The following is a 27,003-nucleotide window of genomic DNA, read 5'->3' on the forward strand; positions in this document are numbered from 1 at the left end:
AGTGTGAGTGACCATGAATGTCGAGTTCTTGTTTTTTTTACACAGGACATCCTCTAGGATGGGTTGGAACTGTGCAGCTCAAGGTGGCTTTGAACTGATGACAGTCCTCCTGCCTCAGCCTCTCAAATGCAGGGATTATAGGTGAGAACCACTAGACCCAACTCTAAAATTGTATGCATTTTTTCATCAATATATATTCATTGTATACAATGGGTGGTTTTTAAAAATATTTATTTATGTGTCTCAGTGTTGTGCTTACATGTATGTCTGTGTAGCATGTATGTACAGTACCCATGGGGGACAGAAATATCAGATACCCTGAAATTGGACTCTTAGCTGAGAACCATGTGGGTGCTGGGAACCAAACCTGGGACCTCTAGAAGAACAGCCAGTGCTCTTAAAGCACTGAGCCGTCTCTCCAGCTCTCACATGGGTTTTGTAGAGACGTTTGTATGATATACACAGTTTCCTTCCCCCAAGCTACCCTCACCATGTTTCCTTCCATTCTCCTATGCAACCCTGCTCCTGCCTTAGTGTATGGGCAGAAAGCCTAGGGTCCGCAAAGGCGAGAGACTGTGATGAAGTGTACGTTATTAAATGAAACTTGGAAGTCTAAGTAAAACCCAGTTCTTGGGTTTGGTTGGATAAATTTCATATTAATTTTTATCTTAAGATGTGGGAGGTAGTCTCACGCTCACAGGATCTGCCCTCACACATGAGAAAATAAACCCTGACTGACCTCCAACTCAGAATCCTCCTGCCTCAGCTCCCTGAATTTTGGGACCCCAGGAACTATGTGTGCATCACCCACATGGCCACCTTAAGAAAACTGCTTCAGGGCTGGCGAGTTGACTCAGCAATTAAGATCACTGACTGCTCTTCTACTGCACACAGGCTCTGTTCCCAGCATATGCATGGTGGCTCGTGAACACTTGTAACTCCGTTTTCAGTGGATCCAACCCTCCCTTCTGACCTCCTCAGGTGCCAGGCAGACACATGGTACATGGACAAACACGTAGACCAAATGCTCAGACACACATAAAAGAAATCTAAAAATAAATTTAAAAAGAAAAGAAAGCCGGAAAGCCATCTAATGACTGCACCACCTGGGGATCCATCCCATATACAATCATCAAACCCAGACACTATTGTGGATGCCAACACGAGCTTGCTGACAGGAGCCTGATACAGCTGTCTCCTGAGAGACTCTGCCAGTGCCTGACAAATACAGAAGTGGATGCTCACAGTCATCCATTGAACTGAGCACAGTGTCCCTAATGGAGGAGCTAGAGAAGGAACACAAGTTGCTGAAGGGGTTTGCAGCCCCACAGGAGGAACAACAATATGAACCAACCAGTACCCCCAGAGTTCCCAGGGACTAAACCACCAACCGAAGGGTATATATGGAGGGACCCATGTTTCCAGACCCATATGTAGCAGAGGATGGCCTTGTAGGACATCAATGAGAGGAGAGGCCCTTGGTCTTGTGAAGGCTCGATGTCCCAGTGTAGGGGAACACCAGGACAGGAAAATACCCATACCAAAAAGAAGTGGGAAGTACCTCCCCACATTAAAACTTTCCAGTGAAACAGAACTGAAGGATGGGGAGATATAAAAGAAGAGGTTTATCATAAGGGTTGGATAGCTTGGTTGTTAAGGCTAAGGAGTCCTACCATATTCTATGTATGCAGGGAAGTGGGAGTGGGTGGGTTGGTGAGCAGGGGAGGGGGTGATGGGATAGGGAGTTTTTGGAGGGGAAATGAGGAAAGGGGATAAAATTTGCAATGTAAATAAAGAAAACATCTAATCAAAAATAAAAAAAAAAAAGAAAGAAAGAGAGAGAGAGAGAGAAAAGAAAAGCTGTTGTATCATTAGGAAGTGAAGAAATTCAAACTTAGAAAGCTTAAGAATAAGAGTCAGCTGCAGACCTGGTTAGCTCTAAAGCCTGTCCCTTCCCCCCCTCCCCCCCATACCCCCCCAAGCCACCAAACACATAGCTACTGTCAGGTAACCTGGGGACAGTTCATCCAGGTTTGCTTATACGCATCATGCTTTGAATCTTTAGCTAAACAGCTAATTTCAGCCCTGGGAAAGGCAGTTTCTTGGCTCTGCAGTGAAAGGCTGGCTTCAGGCTCCAAGCCCACTCTCTGTTAGCCTGCCTGTTCCGGTTGGCTCCATTCATTCGGCCTTCGCTCCTCCTGCGTAAAGGTTGGAATTGTCCCTCTGGGCTCAATATAGCTGAGAAGAGAATGTGACTGGCACTTTCTCAGCTCTTCCCACAAAACAATCCTTGCCTCTCATCAGCCTTACTAGACTATGGGTCTATTCTCAATGATCTCCGAGGCCAAGGGAAGGTGACGTGTTCTTTTGCCATGCCTGGGACAAGAGGTTGACCTCTGGGACTTTTACAGCCAAGTGCAGTATAGATGTGTGGATTGCGAGTCTGGAAAGAGTGAGTCTCTCTGGAAGGGCAATTAAGTGACAGGCAGCAGAAACCCACACCCAGATACAGGTCACCCTGGCTTCTCTTGCTGGCAAGTTCTTGGGGTCCTTCACTGAGCCTGTCACTCGCCTCTACATTTGAATTCCTCCTACAACTGCACAAGGCGGGATATCTATTGCTTTCCTCCCACAACCTACATAAAAGATACTCAAGGACTTGTCTATGAATGTGAAACCCAGCTTCCAGGAACCTGGACTCACTGCTGAGAGAGTAAATAAAGAGAAATGAATGACGGGGCAGCTAAGTAATACAAAGAAGAAAAGCCAGATTCCCCCCAATACTTCTTTGTGTCTGATTGATCCCTGTTGGGCACAGTGTTTTTGTGGCTTTCCGGGAGGGAGGGGCTGGAAGGAGGGCACTGGGACTGTAGTTTTGCCTGGTGATGGTTTGATCCCTGGACAGAATTTGGGTTACTTTATGATGATGGTTGGTTTCAGATTCTCACTTTCCACTTACTGAACACCCCCGCCCCCCAAGAAACTGACAACCAGAGGGCTGAGAGGATGGCCTAGTGGGTAAAGCACTCTCCTTTGGAGGAAGGGACTAATGAGGGATGAGGACGCATTATGAACTCCTTTCTCAGTGTATGTGGGTCTGAAATAGGGTGGGAGGCTGTTTCTGACAGTGAGGTGGGGGTGAGAGATAGCTTAGTGGTTAAGAGCACTAGGTGTTCCTTTAGAGGGCTAGGATTCACTAGCCAGCACCCACATGGCAGCTTACAACTGTAATTCCAGTTCCAGGGGATCCACTGTGCTAGGCATGCATGTGGTGCACACATCTGTGCATGCAGGCAAAATACCCATGCCAAAAAAAGTGAGAAGTACCTCCCCACATTAAACTCTCCAGTGAAACAGAACTGAAGGATGGGGAGATATAAAAGAGGAGATTTATTTTAAGGGTTGGATAGCTTGGTTGTTAAAGCCAAGGAGTCCCACCATATCCTGTGTATGCAGACGACGAGGAACCTCAGTCAGAGGCCCACCAATGAGAGGGAGGACTGGAGAGACAGTGCAATGGTTAACCTTAGCTCTGGCTGTCCTTTCAGTGGGCCAGGCTTAATCTCCAGCACCCAGATGGGGGCTCACCCCCTGTAACAGGGCATCTCATTCCGTCTTCTGACCTCCATGGGCATCAGGCATGTATGAGGTGTATAGACATACATGTTGGCAAAACACCCACACATGGAAGTATTAAATTAAAAAAAAGGAAAGGTGTCCCTGTCAATGCAAGGCTGAAATCCTGAGACTTGGGGTGGATTGGAGTGGGTACCGAAGGCCCAGGAGTGCTGTGAGCTCTGTTGCCTGAGCTCAGGAGTTCCTAGCAGGCTCAGGAAAAGAAAGAGCTTTGCTATCCCTCCACAGTTTGCTTCTTTTGCACAGACCATGAATGGACTGGACACTGCACCTGCACTGCTGAGACCATCCCAGGCAGCTGACTCAAATGTTAACATCCAGGAACACCTTCACAGATCTATGCACAAATCATGGACTGACTACCTGTGTGCAATGTCACCAGCTGGGAACCAAGTGTTCAAATAAATACACGGGCCTGTGAGGAACATTTCACATTCAATACTGGATGCCCTTTAACTCAGGCAAAAACAAACAAACAAACAAACAAACAAACAATCACAAGCCCACTCCCTGTTAACCTGGCACCTTTATGTGTTCCCTTAAACCACATTTTATCTTCAAATACAGACAACAGGAGGCCATGTTCTTATGTAACGTGGTGGTGCTATCTGTGTGATCAAAGCCACCCACCCCCTTTAAGGGGACGTGAAGCCCATGAGTGCCCTGCATTTTCCTTAAGCTATCTCACAGATTAACACTGGCACGTAAAACTGACAATACCGCGCGCTGCTTTAAAGTCAACATGTCCCATGTTACACGCTAACCGAAAAGAAGAAAGAAAACACAGACACTTGCTTAGACAGACACAGATTGACACAGCATGGAGGAAACAGTTGGTGACAGCTGTAAGTGATAGAGTGGTGGCAGCTGAGACTTCAGAACTATCTATTGGCTTCCACCACCCACTCTGCATTCACTTTGTCTTCCTTAAGAGCCCCAGCTGATGAGGGTTTTTAACCAGGGGTAGGAAGTGGTACTGGACCCAAATCTTCATTCTTAAACCAGGCCATCTGTGTTCTTGCCTGGACTGGGTTTTAGTTTTCCAGTGATCATTAGTGAAAATAGAGGCCCTGAGGGTTCAGAGTCTTCCTCACCTCCACGGCCAGCACCCACTTAGCAGTCTGAAGCGACCACTCCACTCCTTGGCCTGCTGGTTCAGAGCCATGGGAGCCCCAAGTGGCTGGGGTGGGGGATGACAGCTCAGTGTCCTTGTCACATCTCCCAGTGGAAGTGCTGTTTCCTCTGAAGCTTAAACCTGTAGTGCAGAAAGTTAGGCCACCAGGAAGCAAAGGTGGCAGGTGATGTCACCTCTACTCCCCACCCTTGACTCCTAGGCCTGTGACAGATTACGCAGAGATGCAGAATGTGTATAGCCTTCTGGAGAGCCTGGCCCCACTGGTTCTGTGTGCATTCTCATGAGAATGCACACAGAAGTCTATTCCACTTCCTGTTAAGCTAGTTGCTTCAAGATGGCGAGGGTGATAAGACCAGTGAATTCCACGAGCCTGGGCTTGCTGCAGTGTTTCTCTGACTATGGAGCGAACTCCTCAGTGGGAAGCCATGATGTATAGGGTGACATGATAACGGGTGAGACAGTGGGTAATAATAGCATTGCACGCAGGGACGGTTGATCCATATCCAGAGTCAACGCTGGTTCTAGAAAACACAGTTGTTGCTCTTTGCGTGGTGGAAGTGGGCCAGTGTGGTCACCCTGTCTTGGGGCATCGGCTGGTCATCCTGGGAAATGCCGTCCAAGAATTAGCTTCTTACGCCGGAAATGGTGTCACATTGGGGGCTCAGTGTTAGTTGGTGCTGTGGCTGCTGGATTGGGGGACTATGGCTAGGTCAGCTTTGGTGAATAGAAGTCCATGTTCCCGGGTCTAAGCATAACCTTTACTGCTGAAGAATGTTGCTTTGTTCATGAGCCCCTTGAATGATGCCAGAGGTAGCTAGAGAAAGAGCTGCCAGGCCACGTCTGTTGAACGGGCCACTGTTATTGACATTCTTCTTTGTCTAGGTTACTGGTTAGCATTCATGTAAGACACAAATGTGTTCACATCTCTTGACTTTTCAGAGAAATTGATCATATGGATCCCCAATTTCTTTTTTAAAATTTGTTTTTATTTTATTTTTTTATTGATTGATTTGATTGGTTTGAAAAAAATGTCTCACTATGTAGCCCTGGCTGGCATGAATCTCATTATGTAGTCCCGGCTGGCCTTGAACTCACAGAGGTCCTCCTGGTTCTGCCTCTTCAGTGTCAGGATTAAAGGTATGAGCCATCCCACCTAACTCGAATTTCCTTTTCACCTAATATCTACTCATGTTCCTTACAAGCTCCTGACCACTCAGGCATACTGTTGGCTGTGAATGGTGAACCCTCATGCTTATATTACTGCACTTCTGGCTAATTCTCCCCTCAAACAAAGTACACAACTGGGGGTGGGGCCCCTAAGTGCTGCTCCCTGGAAAGGTTTCCCTTGATAATATCCCAGATTGGACTGCAGTTGCCCGCTCTCAGGCTGTGCCTGCCTATCTCATCAACCTTAAACCTAAATGACATTATGTCTTCTCTTCCTCTGTGAAGTAATTGTAGGAAAGTCTTCACAAGGCCCGGAGTGCAGGGTAGGGAGGGCAGGTGCAGTAGGGCCACATGGTGTAGTGGGGACAGGGGGAGGGACTTTGGCCATTGGGCCATTTCATGGAACTTATGTATGCTTGCAGGACCTGACTCGGCAAGTCACACATATATCATTCCCATCTGATAGCAGAGTGTCAGTTAACTAGCAGACTTAACTTTATGACTTTATAGGTCAGATAACCATAACACCTACACAATGATAAGCAGCTTGGGTCACAGAGTAACTTTGTGGTTGATGGTCAAGCTTTCAGTTTCAACCAAGGTGAAATCACAGCTTGAGAGCTGTCCCTCAAAAGGAGGGCAGTTATCTGTGGATGATGACAGGACCACACTCTAAAATCCTAAAGGCCACACGGCAACTAATTATTGGTCCCTACCAAGGACTCCAAGCCCGCGCTTGCCGCTGACACATTGAGCACCGTTGGCTTAAGTGGCCCAGACGGCAGGACAACAACATGCATAAAGGCCTTAGACTTTCTCTTGTTCTGGGTCCCACTGAAAACTGGCAACTTTGGGGTGAGTCATTGTTAAATGAGCTGCAGGGACTCAGAGGAGAAATATGTATTCTCCAACAGCCAAAGAAAGTGACTAGATGTTGTTCCTCTTTCCCTGTTGGAGGAGAGCCCAGGTCCAGCAGCTCATCCTTCGCCTTAGGATGGGCTAGCTTAGTGTGCACCGCAGCCTCACCTCCACAAGTTCCCCTGCGGTGGAAAGGTGTTGATTGTCACTTCTGAGCCTTATGCTGGTGTCTTACGTAAGTCTAAAGTAGCTGATGATTCTTGATTGTTAATTAATAATAAGCAACATATTTTCACCAGTGTTATGGACCAGTGTAAGAGAAAGGTAAGATCCCTGTAGGACTCAAGAGACTGGACAGTGAAAACGTGTTGCTAGCCTTTCTGACTAAATGAAAGCTGTGTGGTGGGACTTCATATGGGCACGGGGAAAAGGGCATTTTCCATAGTAAAGGCTTCTGAGTACTGAGTACAAGGAGGTGGGCTAATTTTTCAAACAATGAGACCATATCAGTCACAATAGATCCCTTTGGAGGTACCATTTGGTTAAGTGTGTCACAATCTACCATAAGCCTCCATGATTTGTTTGTGGTCTACACAGTCCAGACAGGAGCACCATAGGCAGATGTAGTGGGAATCACCACCCTTGCACTTTCAAGTCTTTGATGGTGACATTAATATCTGTACTATATTAAAAGCAATATTGTTTTGATTTACTGATGTTCTAAGTACCACACTGATTAAGGAAGAGTTCTAAATACCACACTAATTACGGATCCCATGGGACTCTGTTCCCTCTTGTCCTTATTCATTGTGTCTGCTATAGAAACAGGTTGGGCAGGGGACGCACACTGCAGACTTAGTGGCTGTTGTTGCTGCTGTTGCTTCTCCTCCTCCTCCTCTTCCTCCTCCTCCTCTTCCTCCTCCTCCTCCTTCTCCTCCTCCTCCTCCTCCTTTTTAAATAAAGATTCTTTAGAAAAAGAAATGTACAGGGAAGTTCACTTAGTTTTTAAAGAAATATAAAAGGAGGTGTCCATACAAAGAATTTGACTCCCCATCACCAGCCCCATTGTAAGGGAGGTTGTGGTCCCCTCAGAGTTAGTACAGGACACCCAGACACCAAGTTCTTCGCACAAAGGAGATTTATCACCCAGAGGGGGAGATTGTAGAGGCAGACATCAAGCAGCAGCAGCAGCAGTGGAGGCAGCAATAACAAGTGTTTCCTCCCTTCTCACCTCTGACCCCAGGAGTGACTTTTTAAGGAGAAAAAGGGGGAGTCTGTGCCGGGGTGAATTGGTAAATCCCGATTGGATAGATTAGCCAAACGATAAATTTTAATTGTTGGGCCTTGTCTCAGGAATGAGTCAGTGGTCAAATAAGGGACTTAGACCTTGGGGGCTAGCTTTAGGGATGTAATCTGTTTCTAGCAAGGGAGAGGGAAAGGAAGGAAAGATTGCCATGTTTCCCACGCTTGGGCCTGCCAGAGCCCTTCACTCACCTTCAGGTCTCTGGAGGAGGTGTATGCTGACCTGCTTAGAGATACAAAATAAATGAGCCTGAGAGAGAAAGGACCAGTTTGATAGCCCCCCGAGCACTGATACCCATTACAGGAAAAACCTTCTGAAGGGTCTAAGACATCAGGCATTTCCAACAGAGAATCCACAAATAGCTCACTGACCTGCTCAGTCCTTCTGTGCAGTTAGTAGTTAGATGGAGCCCTCCTAGCAATACAGAACCGTGAGCGGAGACTGAAGTTATGACTGCAAATGCCCAAGTCAGCTCTTTTCATCAATTGACTTAATTGGTTGTGGAGAGAGGGCAAGAGAACACACATTATTAATACTTGGAATGGAAGAGGCACTGCCAGTGCAGACATCATGGGTTAAGTGGGTAACTGAGGGACTAGGGTAACACACTATTCAGTATACAATTTCTCTTCTGTTGCTGTGAGAACACACCACAACCAAGGTAACAAAAGAGTTTGGGGGGCTGGAGAGATGGCTCTGAGTACTGACTGCTCATCCAGACGACCCAGGTTCAATTCCCAGCACCCAAGTGGCAGCTCACAAGTCTGCAACTCCTCCAATCCACATAAAAAATATAAATTAACTAATTGACAAAACAAGTTTAATTGGACTTCAAGTCCAGAGGGTTGGAGTTTACAACGGCAGATCACAGGCAGGCAGCTAGCGCCCCAGCTGGGAACTTTCATCTTTAACCTCACACAGGAGGCAGAGAGAGCTAAGTGGGAATGATCCCAATCTTTTGAAACCTCAAAGCCTACATCCAGTAACACACCTCCTCCGAGAAGGCCACACCTCCTTGATCCTTCCCAAACAGTCCCTGCAACTGGGGACCAAGCATTCTAGCAGATGTAGCAATGGGGGCCATGCTCATCCAACCTACCACAGCAGCTTAAGTGAAATGGACCAACTTCATGAAAGACATAAATTACAACTTTGTCAAACAAAAGGAAGCCGATGATGTGGGCTGTCCAGAATCAGTAACTAACAGACTCCCAATCAGCAACAGGAAGAAATGAGCTTAGTAGTGAATTCTCCCAAACTTTTAAGGATACGTTATACCAAACCTCTGTAATCTCTTCTTGAAGACAGAAACAGACAGAATGAATCCTAAGTTATTATAATCCAAGATCAAGAGGCCCCGTTGCTTTGGGCCTCTGATCTGGTGCTAGATGCAATAGCAAAAGACAGAGTAAAATGCACTTACATCACAATCCAGAGCCCAGAAGAGAAAGAAGCAGCCTGGGTGCCCCTTCCCATGAGGGCAGATTCCCTATGACCCATGCCTCCTCCACCAGCTTTCTGCTTCTTGAAGGTTCCACGGTCTCTATAGAGGAAAATGGAGACGTGAAAGGTGGTGTTTGGTACTCAGCTAACCTGTCCAATAAGAATGTATTCATAGCAGAATTAAGAGAGAAGTTGGGGGGTTGGTGAGATGGCTCAGTGGGTAAGAGCACCTGACTGCTCTTTCGAAGGTCCGGAGTTCAAATCTCAACAACCACATGGTGACTCACAACCATCCATAAAGAGATCTGACTCCCTCTTCTGGAGTGTCCGAAGACAGCTACAGTGTACTTACATATAATCAATAAATAAATCTTTAAAAAAAAAAAGAGAGAGAGAGAGAGAAGTTGGGCCCCTTCTTAGAATTGGGAACAAAACATCCATGGAAGGAGTTACAGAGACAAAGTTTGGAGCTGTGACAAAAGGATGGACCATCTAGAGACTGCCATATCCAGGGATCCATCCCATAATCAGCTTCCAAATGCTGACACCATTGCATACACTAGCAAGATTTTGCTGAAAGGACCCAGATAGAGCTGTCTCTTGTGAGACTATGCCGGGGCCTAGCAAACACAGAAATGGATGCTCACAGTCAGCTATTGGATGGATCACAGGGCCCCCAATGGAGGAGCTAGAGAAAGCACCCAAGGAACTAAAGGGGTCTGCAGCCCTATAGGTGGAACAACAATATGAACTAACCAGTACCCCCTGGAGCTCATGTCTCTAGCTGCATATGAATCAGAAAATGGCCTAGTCAGCCATCAGTGGAAAGAGAGGCCCATTGGTCGTGCAAACTTTATATGCCTCAGTACAGGGGAACGACAGGGCCAAGAAGAGGGTGTGGGTGGGTGGGGGAGTGGGTGGGGGGAGCGTGTGGGGGACTTTTGGATAGCATTGGAAATGTAAATGAAATAAATACCCAATTAAAAAGAGAGAGAAAAAGAGAGAGAGAGAGAGAAGTTGGTTATCAGGAATTAATCCCAGCACTCAGGTGAGATGCAGGCAAGTCACAGTGATTCCAGTCCATGAATATCAATTTTCTGTTCTTGCTGCTGTATCCAGGCATCTGGGAGACACTTGGTGAATCAATGACGTGAAACTAGAATTCTGAGGTCCAAGACAGGAAACTGCTTGTATCTGGTACCCTAGAGAGGTGTTTTCAAGAAGCGAACATTAGAGCCATAAAAAACTAAGATGAGGATGTAGCATGCAGCTCAGCTGGCAGAGTGCTCAACCTGCACACAAATGTGTGTGTGTGTGTGTGTGTGTGCGCGCGCGCGCAACTCCCAGCACACTGTTTGTAAAGCAATGTGGTGGTGCAGGTCTGTGATCCATACTCTTGGGAGGTAAAGACAGGAGGATCACAAGTTCAAGGTTATCCTTAGCTACATAATGAGTTTGAGATCAGCTTGGATTATATATGAGTCTCAAAAAGAAAAAAGAGGAGGAGGAGTTTCCTGGAAATGTAAGTTTACAAAAACTGAGTATGCAATCATTTTACCCAGTTGGGAACCCTGTGCACTACAGTCACAAGTGGCAATATGCATGGTAATAGTGGCTTGGATATTATGGGAATAACCAACAAATTTCTGATTTGTTTTAAAGCCCTCTCTACAAGACAGAACTCATGCTTGATACTTGTCACTATTAACTGAGACAAAGCCCAGGACTGGCTAAGTCATAGGCCCTGGGCGACAACCTGTTGCTGTTATTTTGCCAAGTAGGCGAACTAACAAACTGCTCCCTGTGTCTTTAACCTTTGCATTCACAGACTAGTGCATCTCTCAACCCTTATCAGAAAAGCCTCTTTTTTGTAGGAGATGGGGATTAACAGGCCCACATACATCTGGCCAACACTCATAGATTAAGAGGCTGTGGAGTACTCAGTTCTAAATGAGAAATCTCTATCACACTCCTTTTCCTAAGACTCAGGGAATCGTTGACAAAGAGAACGTGGACAAATTGTAAAGGCCAGGAATTGTAGACATCTCCAGTCAGACATTGTTTGCTGAATGTAATGTTGTTGCACAGATGAGCTCATATGCACGCACAAGACATGTGCCAGATCCAAAATCCCAGCAAGGGCGGCGTGGGGCTCACGAAGCACCACCCTTCCTATCCGCAGAGCAGCCGATCCAGTGCAGGATGCCAACTGATGGCTCTTGGGGTTGATTTCCTTCAGGGAGCGTGGCAGACCCTGAAAAAGCTAGTCATGCTCTAGTACATGGCCCCACATCCATGCACACACAGGCAGCACTTCATGGAGTAGGTTTAAAAAGAGAAGAGGGATGCTATAGAGATGACTCCTTAGTTCAGACTCTGGCTGCTCTTCCACATTTCCAGTCTGAGCTCTCACGTGATAGTTCACAAGTGTCTGTAACCCCAGATCTAGGGTATTCAGCGCCCTCTTCTGGCTTCCACAGGCACCGAGCCACACGTGCTGCATAGACTATAGACGCAGGCAAGACGCTCATCTACATAAAGTAAGATTTTAAAATAGCTTCTTTATTTATTTGTTTGTCTGAGACAGGGTCTCAGTGTGTAGCTCTGGCTGTTCTGGAACTCGTTATGTAGACCAGCTGGCTTTGAACTCACAATGATCCACTTGCCTCTGCCTCCTGAGTGTTAGACTTAGAGGCCACCATGCCCAGCTAGTTTAAATACCAAAGGAGAAGGGGTGAGGAGGAGCCAGCCTGTTCTATATAGTGAATTCCGTATGTTCAAGGCCACATAGTGAGACCCTGTCTCAAAACAAAACAAAACAAAACAAAATCAAAAACAAAACAATCAAAAACCATAAAAAAAAGAGTGACTGAGCAAGCACACATGAAGAAGAGGTTGTGGAAGGATGGGGAGATAGGGAGAGAGTGGCGGTCAATTTGATCAACACACATATGCATGCATGAAACTCTCATTTTAAAAATCTTTGATGGAAGTATTGCTTTCTGAAAAGTGAAAAGGAGAAGATGCTAAGACCTCAGCCGACTCCTGCTTTACACTTATACCACTGCCCCCCCACCCCCCCGCCACCCCACCACCACCACCGCTGGTTTTTGTTTGTTTGTTTTTTGAGACAAGATCTGTATAGTCCTGGCTGTCACTCTGTAGACCAGGCTGGCCTCAAACTCAGAGATCTACTTGACTCTGCCTCCAGGGTGCTAGGATTAAAGGCACACACTGCCACCCCCACCGGCATATTTATTCCAGTTTAATAGGGCAACAGATGAGGACACTGGGTATCGGAAGCGTAAAGAGACTTTCCCGGGATGACTCAGCCCAGTAGCGACAGTCTAAAGTCCGCTGCTTCTGACTCGTTTCTGAGGCAGTGCACAGAACAGGAGAGCGCCTGCGGAGTGTGCCTGATTACTTAACAGTTGAAGGAGTGAACAGACACCTCACAGAGAAAGTGACAGTTAATTTGGAGTCCTGTGACCACATCACATTGCACATGTGGAATGCTGTCCTCTGAGGAGAACAGCCATTATCACCCAGGCTTACGGGCACGCACCGTGGCACCTGGCTTAGCCATCACAGAGTCATCCAGAGCAGCTGGAATGACTCACAAGCAGCCCTGGGCTCAGGACCTTTCACCTTCCCTCATGGAGGAACCAGGTGGGGCAAGTTTTTAGACCTCCCCCGCCCCTGCCCCTTTTGAGGTTCTAGCTGCCCTTTCTCTAACCTCCCCCTATGCCGTAGGCAACTTTGTCCTAGCTACACATTGTCTTGGGAAGATGCTAGAGTTTATAGAAGGTGAAACATTAATTGAAATGGGAACTCCATCTGTGAAGCCGTGGGCAACTCAACCAACCCATGCTTTGGGGAGAATTCTCAGTCGGGTAGCTGTGTAGGGGTCACCTGTGTCCCTAAAAGTAGGGCCATTGGTCCTCTAAGCTACATTTGGGTGGCACCTTTGTTCTTTCATTGGTTCCCTGTCTGGGGTTCATAGATGTTTATTCATGTCTCCCCAAGAAAAGTGCAGGTGACACAGAGCAAAGGCAGAGCAGGAGGCAAAAACACTTTAGCAAAGCATTAAAGTGTTAGATTAAGACAGCTCAGGGAGGGCTGGAGAGATGGCTCAGCAGTTAAGAGCACTGACTGCTCTTCCGAAGGTCCTGATTTCAATTCCCAGCAACCACATGGTGGCTCACAACCATCCGTAATGAGGTCTGGCTCCCTCTTCTGGAGTGTCTGAAGGCAGCTACAGTGTACTTACATATAATAAATAAATAAATCTTTAAAAAAAAAAAAGACAGCTCAGGGAGGTGTTTCTAGGGAATACTGAATGACCAGTCTGGCTGGAGGATAGGGCATCGAGCATCTGGTGTGATTTTTAAGAACTATAATTCGGGAGGGTTGGGGGAGGGAGGGCTAGAGAAATGGCTCTGAGAGCTCTAGAGAGATGGCTCCTAAGAGCACTTTCAGAGGTCCTGAGTTCAATTCCCAGCAACCACATGGTGGCTCACAACCATCTGTAATGGGATCCAATGCCCTCTTCTGGTGTGTCTGAAGAGAGCAACAGTGTACTCACATAAAATAAATACATAAATAAATCTTTAAAAAAAAAAAGAACAATTCAAGTAAAAGTTTTGGACTGTATCAGGAGACAGTGTGGAGCATGAAGTCATGTGGTAATACGGCAGACGTTGCTTTAGTGAAATGATTTTGAGTGAACAGAACAGGTGACCAAATGGACCTGACCCCTCCAAAGCCATTTATTCTCTAAGAGGCAGAGGTGAAAATCAGCCATGACTTAAATTCATCTACCAGCCACTAGTAGGCAGCAGTGTGCAGAGGATAGGCCAGGCCTGGTTTCCGCACCAGAATGGCCCAGATGGCTGTCAGGAACAGGGGGAAGAGCAATTTGTGTGAAGGGAATCCTAAAGACCCAGAGGGAAAGGGGGTGTGGGAGCCAAGGACAAGGTGGCTTGGTCTCTGGAGGCTATGGACTGGGGGAATGGGGAACCGTGGTGAGAGGGACATGTTAAAAAAAAAAAAGTGAATTTTCAGGTTAAGAAAGATGAAAATTCAGAAGTGCTCAATGGCAAGTCAGAATCAAATCTGATGACGAAACCAGCTACTTCCTGATTGAAACTGAGGCCCGTTTTTTTTTTTAATTAGATATTTTCTTTATTTACATTTCAAATGTTATCCCCTTTCCTAGTTTCCGCTCCAAAAATCTCCTATCCCCTCCCCCTTCCCCCTGCTCCCCAACCCACCCATTCCTGCTTCCTGGCCCTGCCTGGCATTCTCCTATACTGGGGCACAGAACCTTCACAAGACCAAGGGCCAAGGCCCGTTCTATAGGAAAGAATTCGTTGACGTTAACAGTTGCTGAAGGATGGATTGATAGTTTCTTCCAGGTGTAGTCACTGGCAAAAAGCTGTCAGCATGGTCCTGCAGGCAACTCCGGTGAAGCTCAAGAGGAGGAGGGAAGGTCATCGAGAGGGCTCAGCAGGAAGAAGCGCTTGCCACTAAAGCCTGACCACCTGAGGATTTTTTTGTTTTAAGATTTATCTATTTATTATATGTGAGCACACTGTAGCTGTCTTCAAACACAAGAAGAGGGCGGCTGATCTCATTACGGATGATTGTGAGCCACCATGTGGTTGCTGGGATTTGAACTCAGGACCTTCGGAAGAGCAGTTGGTGCTCTTAACTCTCCAGCCCCCAACCACCTGAGTTTGATGCCTGGAACCTACAGTGGAAAACCACCTTCCACAAGTTGTCCCCTGGCCTCCACACACATGGGAGGCATGAATACTCTCTCATTGCCTCCACCTCTAATATAATGAAAATCTTAAAATTATAAAGAGAAATCGGAGTGGGGATGGTTGGTAGAGGCAGGGGCTCAGCAGGAGAAAAGGGAGGATAACAGTGTAAGGAAGGCGAATATGATCAGAATACATTCCACGCACGCACGCATAAAACGCTGCAAGGAAACCCATTACGTGTAATATATGCAGTAAAAAGAAAGACGGGCATTACCTCGAGGGAAAAGGGGTACCCGGCAGGTTTAGAAGCAGAAAGACACGACTAAAATTTAGAAGGATCACTACCACGAGGAGATTGAAAGGGAGAGGAGGAAGCTGTCGCATGATTTGGGGAAAGGGGTCAGTACTACTGCAGCTGGACAGTGAATTGGAGAGACAGTGGAGTGGGGGGAGGGGCCATGAATATGCAGTTTTGACAAAAGACAATAGACATTCTTTTTCTATTAATGAATGCACTTTTTGAATCAGCTCTCCTGCCTAAAACTGCATTGGGGAAATAGGGCTTAGGAAGCTGAGAGTGGGTTTTTGTGCTGTCGTTAGAAGTCCTGACCAGAGGCTCCGATGGAAACAGAGGTCTAAGAATGGTTTAGTCTTGCCCCTCCTTGCTCTGGAGAAAGGACCTAGACTCCTGCAGTGGATGCACAGCATTATAATGAGGAAAATACAGGCTGCCGCGGAGTCCAGATAATTCCCAGGGAGACTGAGGCAGGGTTGCAGATAAAGTGCCAACTTGTCTAGGAGCTGGCGGGGGTGGTGGGGTGGTGGAGGGGGAGAGGAGGGAGCATCCCCCCCCCCCCCCCCGTTGGCTTCCAATCAGAAACTGAAGGCTGAAGGCTTCACCTGATGCTCGACAGGTGTGCGCCTCCCTAGCTCAGAGCCCGCCTCCCTGCTCTAATTGGTGACGACGTCACTAACCCCGCCCCCGCACAGCACAGGGCTGAGTGCGTCCCTGCAGTATGGCCAGGAGGATGTGGCCATCTCGGCCCAGTTGCGCCTGCGCGTGGCCGTGTTTAAGGACAGGGAAGGTTCCAGGCAAGAGGGCTATAGTCTGGCTTTTTCAGCCCCGGACCTGAACTGAGTGATGCCCGTTTCTCCCGAACCTGGGGGCCTTAGGCCGCTCGCCTTGCCACGCACCTACTAACTTGCTCCCCAATTGTCCTTACCCTATGTGTTAACGAGCCCGGCTGGAGTTAATTCCTTAAACATTCTCTGTAGTTTCCTTTCTCTAAGCCCTTTGACATGCTGAGATTGAATAGCTGTATGCAGGGGAAATTCCCTTTAAGTTTTGTAAAGGGATTTTTTTTTTCGGGTGGGGGGACAGGGGACAGGAGAGGGGACCCGTGGCGCTCTACTATAGCCATTTCTGGAGTGCCTAGCCTTGGACAGAATAACTGAATCCAGACAAATGGGACATATCCCTTCAAGTGCCTCTGAATTCGATGAGGGAGGTTCTCTGGGAAGGACCTGCCTGTTTAGTGCTGCCCAGACACAGTGAACACTCTCAGGTGGCCTCTGTGGTTTCTGTAAATAGGAAAGCTGCCTTGGATACACAGCGTGGCAACAACGTACTGTGGCAGCACAAAGAGCTCCTTTTGTTTGGGGAAGAGGGTATGGCCAAGGAGTTGAAATATGCTTGTTAAACGCCTTGAAGCCTGTCAGATAAAGATAGGATTCCTATCTTCACTTTCAAGATAAGGTTGAAGCTTGCGCATCAGGGCCATCGGGGCTGGCACGGTTAGCTATCAGTCTGAAAGTAGCCTATGAAAATGCTGACTGGAGTTTTCCTCCGGGTCAGAGGTCAAACAGGTTTTTGAGCAACAGATCCCCAGCCACTGCACGGTCACAGCCATGCTATTCTGCCCTTTTCACATCCAACCCAACCTGCCTGGCCCCAATCCACAAGCATTTTGAAACCAAGTTTCTAAAAACCAGCCATTTATATCTGCTTAGGTAAAGTTACAGGAGTTTGTTGGTGTATTTACAAGTGGGTTTGTCCAGATAGACTATAACTTAGTGTCTGTATTTAATATTGACAACCAAAAAATATATAAATATCTTCCATCTATACACAGCAGGGCAGGAGTGTCCGTGTCTTCAGCAGTTAAGTTCTCAGCCTCCGAGGTCCTTCTCATGGTGTTTGTCTGGCCCTCAGTGCACAGGAGACTAGAACCTGGCAGCCCAGCCTGGCCCTTCCCTCTCCTCCCTGCACTCCAGTGCTTCCAACTGGTCTCAGGCAAGGAAAGATTAATTGAGTGGTTGGGTAGGAAGAGACAGGAATGGGCGAATCCTAAAATGGAGTCCGGACCCCTATGGTGCCGAGGTCCAGGCCTGCAGAAGTGGGTGGCAGCTACCGCCTCCAGCGGTAAAGCCTCCTAGCTCAGAGTTCGGTATTAGTGTGCCCTTGGCCATAGTTCCAGCCCTACAGATTAGCTTGGCAAAGAAGGCAAGTGTCTGGACAGGGCGTGGTCCCCACCCTCAGGCACTGAGCCAATCAAGGTGAAGACTACAGTGTGGAGATAGGAGAGTGGCTGATAAAAAAAAATAACAAAATAAGTAATAAAAAAATTATAAAACCTGCTGCTTATCTGAATAGATCTGAGCAGCAGTCTTGCTTTCATTAAAAATTCTGGAGCCATCAAAGTCCTGAATATCCTCCTGGACTTCACTGCTGGCTGAGGAAAGGCGCCCAGGCCCGGCTTGCCCGAGATCTGTCGGTTCGGAAGAGGTCTCATCTAGCTGCCTGTGCTCCAGAGAGATCCTTGGGCTGCGGGGAGCAGGCCGGGCTGGGTGTGGGGCTCCTCACACTTGGGAGTCCGCCCCCAGAGGGTGGAAGAGCTCCTCGGGTGTCTTGTCACTTTGGCTGGCACCCCCCTGCCGGAAGCCGGAAGCGATCTCATCGAAGGTCCGGCCTTTGGTCTCAGGGACTTTGAAGTAGGTGAAGATGAAGAAGAGCACAAGCAGCACCGTGAAGATGATGAAGACGTAGGGGCCACACAGTTGCTGCAAAACAGACACACGTCACGTCACCTGCATCCCGTCACCCTGCATCCCCGCTGAAAGGGTCCTGCATTCTCTCCAACATTACTACCTCTGAACCTTTGATCTGAAGAAGGGATTTGCGACCAGCCACCCAGAGGTGCTAGAAGAACTAAGAGAGGCTGCTCGCACCTGTCCTGTGACAGGTTCCAGAAACAGCATGAGAACCAAGGGGAGAGCCTGGACTGGCAGTGTTCTGCCAGGTGAGCTGGGCTTCTGCGCTTGTTTGTCACATGACTCTTGGGCCAGGCCATCACAAAGCATGATGGCTTCCTACGTGTAGTTGAACGATGGAGGACAGACAATGCGGCTCTCACCTCCACATACTGGAAGCACATGCCCACAATGAAGTTTGAGGTCCAGTTGGAGAAGCCGGCCACAGCAATAGCAGCAGGACGGGGCCCCTGGCTGAACAGCTCGGCCACAATGAACCATGGAATAGGACCAGGGCCTACTTCAAAGAAGGCCACAAAGCCAAAGATGGCCACGATGCTCAGATAGGACATCCAAGGCAGCCGTTCCTGTTGAGGGAGATAGAGTGAGAGGTTAGGTGGGATGTGACAGATTCAGAAAGAGGAGGAGTCTCCAAACTGGGCTGAGAGGTAGGCCTGGGGTCACCCTGGATTTGCTGTGCAGTGCAATGTGATGGTCTGAAGGCGAATGGCCCTCCATGAGCTCACGTTTGAATGGGACGGCTAAGGGGTGTGGCCTTGTTGGAGGTGTGTCATTCTCAGTAACTACCCCAGGATCACGCCTGCCTACCTGTGGCCTGCCATGCTCTCCAACATTATGGCTGTGGACTCTGGAACCATGAGCCCCCAAAGTAAAATGTTTTCTTTTATAAATTGCCTTAGTCATGGTGTCTTATTACAGCAATTAAAAAGCAACAGACACACCCAGGTGCCCTACACAGGGTCTCAGTCTCACAAGGATCTAGTCTATGCTCATCTTCTAGTGCTCTTGGACTCCAGGGTGCTTTTCCTTGCTTGGGTTGGACCCAGGAGAGGAATGTGTGCAGTGATAGGCTGGGGACCTGACCTGAGGTCAATGCTTAGCCTCATTCCTTATCCAGCCTGGGACTTTAGTTCAAGTGGAATGCGAGATGCTTCATAATCTGAAGCTTTCTGAGCAGGTCACATGACTCCAGAGGGAAGTCTACCTGACCACGTCTGATGCCAGTCAAAAAACAGAGATGATAGAAATACCATGTGTGGAAGGCACATATGAAACAAATGAATTCTACTTTTAGAATTGAGTCCTAATCTGAAAGTAACTCACTGAATATATGCAGATATTCACAAATCTGGTTGAGCACTTCAGAGAAGCTCAAGCTGTAAAAACTAACATCACAGTTCCTAGTTTGGAGAATGGACACAGGCGTGGTTTGTGCACCTCTGTGGCAGTAAGGGAACCACTGTCCGCTGAGGGTTGCTCTGGAGATGAACTGAGGCTTTCTAGGTAAAGGCTCTGCAAGGTTCAGCTTCAGGAGAGGCATTTCCATATGGAGCTTGGGTCTGTCTACATGTGCAGGAAATCCCGAGGCAGGGAAGAGAAAGATGGAGATGGGAGGAAACTACCTGAGAAGCGGAGGTCAGGCCCAGTCCAGAGGCACACTGACATGGGGCAACCGAGGCTGGGTGCAACATGGGTATTTGGGATCTAAATCCAGGTATAATCTACAGCCATGGCACCTTGAACATGCCCCGTGTGCCTAAATCCAGGTCCCCACTCTACCTTGCACTGGGCCTTCCAGGGCACAGCCACTCACCAGCAAGGCCAGGGCGATGGTCATGAGCACAGCACAGCCTGCCATGCCAGCCAGGCCAATGAGGTGCAGGGTCCGTCGTCCAGCTCGCTCTACAACGAACAGCTGTGGGCAAGGAGAAAGACATGTTCTCAGCCTGGTGCCTCTTGGAGCCACCTGCCCAGAGGCTCACCTCAATAGCTAAATACAAGGAAATACATACACTAGTGGGGGAAATAATACCTCTCCCCACCAGGCTGAAGCTTGGGGGTCTTGTAGGGACCGAGGGAAGGAATATGCCTCTGAGCCCAACAGTACCAGGGTGAAAGGTACTGGTGATCAGAGAGCTAATGCATACAGGCTGTGACCTTGGGAGAGCTCTTGCCTTCTCACCTCCCTGGGCATCTGTGACAGCTGCACGGTGTGAGTAATGAGCCTCACACGTTTACTGACATTAAGTCTGGCTCCCACAACAGGCTGCCATTCTGTCCTGATGCCCTGAACTGGACCCTGGCTGCCGACCAAAAGCAAGACTCACCGACACCACAGTGAAGGCCGTGTTGACGATACCCGAGCCGATGGTGGCATACACAGGCTGCTGCACACCTGCCTTCTCGAAGATGCTCGTTGAGTAGTAGAACACCTGCCAGAAAGGGAGATCATTGGAGATCCTTCATGCTTATGGCCCTCTCCTTCCTCTGTACTAGTTACTAGTAGGTATGGGACCCAAGGTGAGTGTGTGTGTGTGTGTTGGGGGTGGGGGTGGGGGGAAATCAACACTTCCCAGGCAGGTGGATACTGCTGCAGGTTTTGGCTCCACAGGTACACTGCTTTGTGTACCTACGGGAAGAACTTAGTATTTCCCTCAGGACTCACTCACAGTGCACACTTGAGCCTGGACTTGGCTGGGGCCACAGGAAGGGGTAGGTGGGGTACTCACAGCATTGATACCCGACAGCTGCTGGGACAGCTGCAGCACCACAGCGATGAGGATGGGCTGGCAGTAGGCGGGTGAGCGGAACAGCTCCAAGATGGTGACCTTCTTCTCCCGCATCATCTGCCGACCCTCTTCTTTCATCTCCTGCAGGTCTCGGGTCACATCGGCTGTCCCTCGAAGCTTCTTCAGCACTGGTGGGACCAGAGGGAAGGTGGGATGGCTCAGAGTGGGGAAAAGGCCCAAGATCAGGGGGAGAGGGAGGAGGGCAGGGCCCAGCCCGTACCACTCTTGGCCCGGTTCTCCTCGTTACGATTGATGAGCAGGAAGCGGGGGCTCTCGGGGCAGAAGGGCAACAGGATACACTGTAGCAGGGCTGGGATGAAGATGACACTGAGCAGCAGAGGCCACAAGTCTGCATTGCCCATGATGGAGTCTAAGCCAAACACCTGGACAAAGAAACCAGGGACTGTGAGTGCCCTGCCCTGGCCCTACTCCAGTATCCATCCCAGCCACCAAGCGGGCTGTCCCTGTCTGCCCACCGGCTGCTGGGGGAGGGAAGGACCTTTCTTGTTCCCTCACCTGCAAAAGCAGCTCAAACTATAAAGGACAAGCAAGGGACAACACCACATATAAGTGTGCCCGGCACAGCATGTGGGGGCTGCTACTCAGCTATAGGAGTAAAGGATGGAGGATCCTCCAGGAGAGGAGTACTGTGCTCATGAAGGCTTCTAGGCCTGGAAGCCCAAGTGAAGGCCAAGGGCTCTTGCTGTAGGCTGGTGGGTCTGGGGGTCAGTGTGCTCTGGGATCTGTCTACCATGAGGTTGTCCTAGGCAGGGCAGCAGGTAGACCCAGAACTGGCTTACCTGGGCAATAAGGATGCCAACGACAATTCCCAGCTGGTGCAGTGTGCCTAGGGCTCCACGTAGAGCTGTAGGTGACACCTCTCCCACATACATGGGCACAAAGCCAGTAGTCAGGCCACAGTACACACCGATGATGAAGCGGCCCAGGATCAGCATCTCAAAGGACTTGGCCAGTTTGGAGAAGCCCATAAGCACAGCAGCCACAAAGGCCAACAGGTTCATCATCAGCATGGAGTTCCGCCTGAGGATGGGTCACAGGTCAGCCAGCTCCCGGGACCCCCAGACTTCCCAGAAATGAGGCCATAGTCAGGGATGTTTCTGCCACCCCACCTACCCCCAGAACTCCCCAGACAGGATGACACGGGCTCCCCAAGGCAGGGCTGGAGCCTTTCTTGCTTACCTGCCAAAGCGATTAACAAAGAGGCCGACAGAGAAGGAACCAATCATGCCCCCAACAGAGAAGATGGCCACGGAGAGAGACCAAAGCGTGGTGAGTGTGGTGGATGGGATGGGCTCTCCGTAGCGGTGGTTCCATGTTTGATTGTAGAACTCCTCAATAACCTGCAGGGAGAAGGGCCTGGGTAGGTGGCTACTGTCTCACCATATTGCCAGGGCTTGGCTCTGCTGCAAACGTTCTCACAGTGCTCTCCAGCCAGGTCCCTTCTCCGCTTTATATAAGTTCAGTTTCCCCGGATGAAAAGAGGACTGGGCTCTCCCCCTCTCCTAAGGTGGCCAAGACTCTGAGGATGGTGGCCAAGGAGGACAGAGCAGGAAGGTACAGGGAAGAAAATGCTCCTTCTGCCTATCTGCCCCCTCCCAGATGGCTCGCGACATACTCTAGGCCACAGTTGTAGGCCCTGGGCCCTACCCCAAGCCCCTGCTGGGGAGGAAGCACAGCTGGACAGACAGGTTATGCCATCCTGAGACTGAGGAAGTGTGCACTCACTGACTCTGCAGTTTGAGCCTGCAGGACTAAGGACACGCTCGAAAGCACACTGTCACTTCTGTCTCCCAGGCCCAGTTCCCCTGTGGCTGGCTGGAAATGCCACCTGAAGAAGCCACTGCCTCCTTTCTTTTCCAGGTGCTCAGCTGATGATCAGGGAAAGGCCCTAGGCAAGGAAGTAGTTCTAGGAACTGGAGAATCTGTCCTGGTGTGGGCCTGCTCGCTAGCCCTGCCCCCACACCAGAGGGCCTAACCTGGTGCCAAGGATATAGCCATGGGCAGGTGGCACTGGTTCTGACACAATCACCACACTGTCAAGCAACACTGACAACACCCAGTGCCACAGCCTAGCCAGACCCACTCAGCACACATGTAGCCACGGACAAGCCCAAGTACACACAGGGAACCAGCTTTCTAGGTCCACACCCTGTCATGACAGGGCAGAGCTTTTATTTCACTTCACTTCTTCTTTCTTTGAAACAGGGTTTCAGGAGCTCACAGCAACCCTCCAGCCTCAGCCTCTTGAATGTTAGGATTATAAATGTGAGCGACTGTGCCTGGATCATATTGTACTCACAAGGCTCTGGGTTTCAGCCAGACACACACACACACACACACACACACACACACACCCCTTATCACCTGCAGCTCTTACACAAGCCATTCCCTCCCCAGGTGCACACGGCAAGCTCCTGCGAATGGAACTGCACATCGTCTCTTCACAGCCATTCTGTTTCCAGTCCTGATTCTAAACCCTGAAGTCCAGCAGAAAGGAATAGGTGCAGAAAGGAGAAAGGTGAGCAGCACTTTGCCAAGGTAAGTGTGTGGGAGTGGGGCGGCCCTCGTCCCTCATCATGTTTACCCCTGCTTGGTCACCATGATTTGTGTGTCAAGTCCAGAGACGGAGCCAGGCTCAGGCTTAGAACAGACTGGGAAAGGGCGGCCTAAGCACCTGCTGTACAAGGGAAGCCAGACAGTGCAGGGCTCAGCAGCTAGTTCTGAATGGAAACGTAATGAGTTCTGATCCCAGGTCACCTCTTTGCTCCCAGCTGACTGTGGGCACTCATTGTGTGCAGCCGTGAGCTCCAACCACCTCTTCTCTAATGCCGACTTGAGCATCGTGGTTATGCATCACTTAAAGGGCGCCCATTCTGAGAAATGTGTTATTAGGTGATTCCACTGTATAAACATCAGAGTGCATTTGGAATAAAACTAAATGCTAAGGGCCACTCAGGGCTCTTGATGCAATTAAGGGATGGGAAAAATGAGACACGCCAGGATGCTGGCGTGTAACCCAGGAGGGTGTTTCAGGGCAAACTGTTCTAGTATGTAGAAGGAACTCACTGGGAAATTATGATAAAAATATACCCAATAAACTAATAATGGCTATGTCTATTACCGTCTTATAATTATTAAAAGTTTTATTCTAAATTATGTGTATATCTGTATGTGGGTTATGTGCACCTGAGTGCAGGTGCTCATGTGGGCCAAAAGGGGGCGTCAGATGCCCCAGGGCTGGAGGTATAAGAAGTTGGCAGCTGGGCTGGAGAGATGGCTCAGTGGTTAAGAGCACCGACTGCTCATCCAAAGGTCCTGAGTTCAAATCCCAGCATCCACATGGTGGCTCACAGCCATCCGCAACAAGATCTGATGCCCTCTTCTGGTGTGTCTGAAGACAGCTACAGTGTACTTACATATAATAAATAAATAAAATCTTTAAAAAAAAAAAAGAAGTTGGCAGCTGCATAGTATGGGTACTAGGAACTAAACCTAGGTTCTCTGCAAGAACAATCGTGCTCTGCACCCCTGAGCCATCCCTCCAGCCATTACTGTTATCAGCATATATGGTATTATTTGAACATGACCGTGCATGCTAAACATGTTGTTTCTGTTGTAGTGAAGACTAAACTTGGGGTCTTAGGTACACTAGGCAAGGGCTCTAGTGCTTGCCTGTTTAGCCCTGTGCTAAACTTTTATGCCTGGCAACACGGTGGGTAGGTTTACAGACCTATGAGTAATGCTGTTATACCAATGTTGCTAGATCATAGAGCTATTTTCTACATGGCTTTGTTTTGCAGTGCTGGGGATAAACTCAGGGCCTTGCACATGCTGGTCATATGCTCTACCATTGAGCTACTTCCCAGCTGTTATGGTATTAAGGATAGCCATTCTGTACATACTGTCTGTCACTGAAGTCTTTGTGGCCCACGACTGCTTCCTCTACAGTGCTAGAGGAAACTGAGGAAACATACTTATGGTACCTACCACACAGTACTGGACCCAGTTCATTGAAAACCACTGTCAAAGTCTGACTACACCCTCCTGACACAATTCCACAGTGAGGGTCATGCCCAATTAATCCAGTCTCTGCTCCGACGGCCATCTTCCAGTTTACCTCCCTTCCCTGCAGCTACTCCTGCCTCTGACATCCAGCCCAGGCCAGGGGCCAGAGCCAGTGGTAGGGGTACCTTGAGTCAACAAAGGGTCTTGGGCTCTCTTCTAGAAAACCTTGGTCCTACAGGGGTCAGAGACCGGGCCAAGTTGGACAAGCAAAACAAAGTGCTTGTGTTCTTCGAGGGACACACACGCCAGAGAGCTGCTGGAAAGGCAAGGCCCTGTTTATCAGGCTCTGTAGGGGACAGGCTGTTCTGAATAAGGAGCTGCAGAGATAAAAAGTGCTTCTCCAAGGCCCAGAGCTGGGAACTGGGGCTCCTTCCCTTTGGTTGTGCAGGGTGACCAAACAGACCCACAAGCAGAATTGAATGGTAATGGGGGCCTTCCTTGTTGGCAAAACACTCATACACATAAAATTTTTTTGAGATAGTCTCTCTATGTAGCACTAGCTGTACTGAAATTCTCTATATAGACACCAGGCTGTCCTTGAACGCAGAGATCTGCTTGCCCCTGCGTCCCAAGTACTTGGGACTAAAGGCGCATGCCATCGCAATTGATTAAAAAATACTTTTTTTGAAACTGGCTACTGGAGCTTATTTGAACTGTGTGCAAATGGTAGATCTGTGCAGAGTAAGTCAGTTAAGACTGAAGCTGCCTGCATGAACTTAAGGACGAGCACCGAGCCTCTCTCTCTTCCTCCAGCTCAGGTCTTTAGCTTTCCTCATAGAAGCAGCTAACTAAGTGATAAGGTGCTCCCAACCTCTCCCACCCACATGCAGGGAAGCTGCTGGCCTGGGTTGTCAACAGTGAGCCAAAGCTCACTCTCCTTCCTGCTCCTTCCTCCCTGCTGCTGAGTCCTCTGCCAGGCAGCACAGGCAGCCAGCTTCCTATACTGTGACAGCGGCCCCACCCACACTCAGGGACAGCAGAGGCTGAGCAGTGGGCTTCCTATCAGAATCAGGAATACTGTCTGAGACTGGCTTTCCAGTCCTGCTGCTCTGAGAGAACCTTACCTTCTATAAGGTTCACATGAGGCTCCAAGCTCACACTGGCTCAGGAAAGATATAGCAGCTCCAGAGAATCCAAAGAATTGTCTATGGGGAAAAGTTCTAGGGTCACCTGTTCCATCCAGCTATTACCCTGAGCGTCCATCTGGGAGAAAGGTGTCCTGCAGGGACAGAATGCCTGCTGACCTCACAAGATCCCATGAAGCAGCCCAGGCTTATGGCTGGGGTGAGGAACGGTAGCTGGCAGTCCTACCCCTTGTGCCAATCACAAGCCCAAATGTTATCCCTGATGCTGCCACTGTGCCCAACCCAAACGTCCCTGGTCTGCTGAATGTGCCTTCCCACCAGTCTTCTGTGCTGTGTGGCATCTGTCCTAGGGTCCATCCTGTGTTCTGTTGCAGTCTTTCACCCCCAAAGCAATGCCTTTACATGGGTAATGAACTAGCACAGTCCTCCACTCCTCCTTGTTAGGGACATCTGAAGCAAACTGATCTAGACCAGTTACAGGCAACAGTTTGGGTTCAACAGGCCTCCTGGGAAGGGCTGGAGCCACACATGGCTCGCACTTGCTTTGCAGAGAATCCTTTTACAATGTAAAACCCCTGGGCTGGGCTGGGCTGGGCTGGGGCACTTACTTCTCTTGCACAGGACCCAGATTCTGTTCCCAGCATCCAATGGCAGCTCACAGCCACCTGCAATCCCAATTCTA

The 27,003-nt window shown here is 49.0% G+C and overlaps 1 protein-coding gene across 1 annotated transcript in view; it reads right to left on the minus strand.

Annotated features, from left to right (window-relative positions):
* Window positions 1-17,288: 17,288 nt before the first annotated feature.
* The window catches only part of Slc2a1 (solute carrier family 2 member 1), a 28,965-nt gene continuing 19,250 nt past the window's right edge, over window positions 17,289-27,003 (minus strand). Inside the window, exons 3-10 of the mRNA XM_021159357.2 lie at window positions 22,351-22,511; window positions 21,951-22,191; window positions 21,371-21,533; window positions 21,091-21,278; window positions 20,689-20,793; window positions 20,175-20,276; window positions 18,724-18,927; window positions 17,289-18,370 (exon numbers count right to left, since the gene is read on the minus strand). Coding sequence (XP_021015016.1) covers window positions 18,170-18,370; window positions 18,724-18,927; window positions 20,175-20,276; window positions 20,689-20,793; window positions 21,091-21,278; window positions 21,371-21,533; window positions 21,951-22,191; window positions 22,351-22,511 — 1,365 coding nt within the window. The 3' untranslated portion in view covers window positions 17,289-18,169. The remainder of the gene's footprint in view (window positions 18,371-18,723; window positions 18,928-20,174; window positions 20,277-20,688; window positions 20,794-21,090; window positions 21,279-21,370; window positions 21,534-21,950; window positions 22,192-22,350; window positions 22,512-27,003) is intronic.

Source organism: Mus caroli, unplaced genomic scaffold (genome assembly GCF_978045245.1).
Source record: "Mus caroli unplaced genomic scaffold, Mus_caroli_1 scaffold_6, whole genome shotgun sequence".
Lineage (NCBI taxonomy): Eukaryota > Metazoa > Chordata > Mammalia > Rodentia > Muridae > Mus > Mus caroli.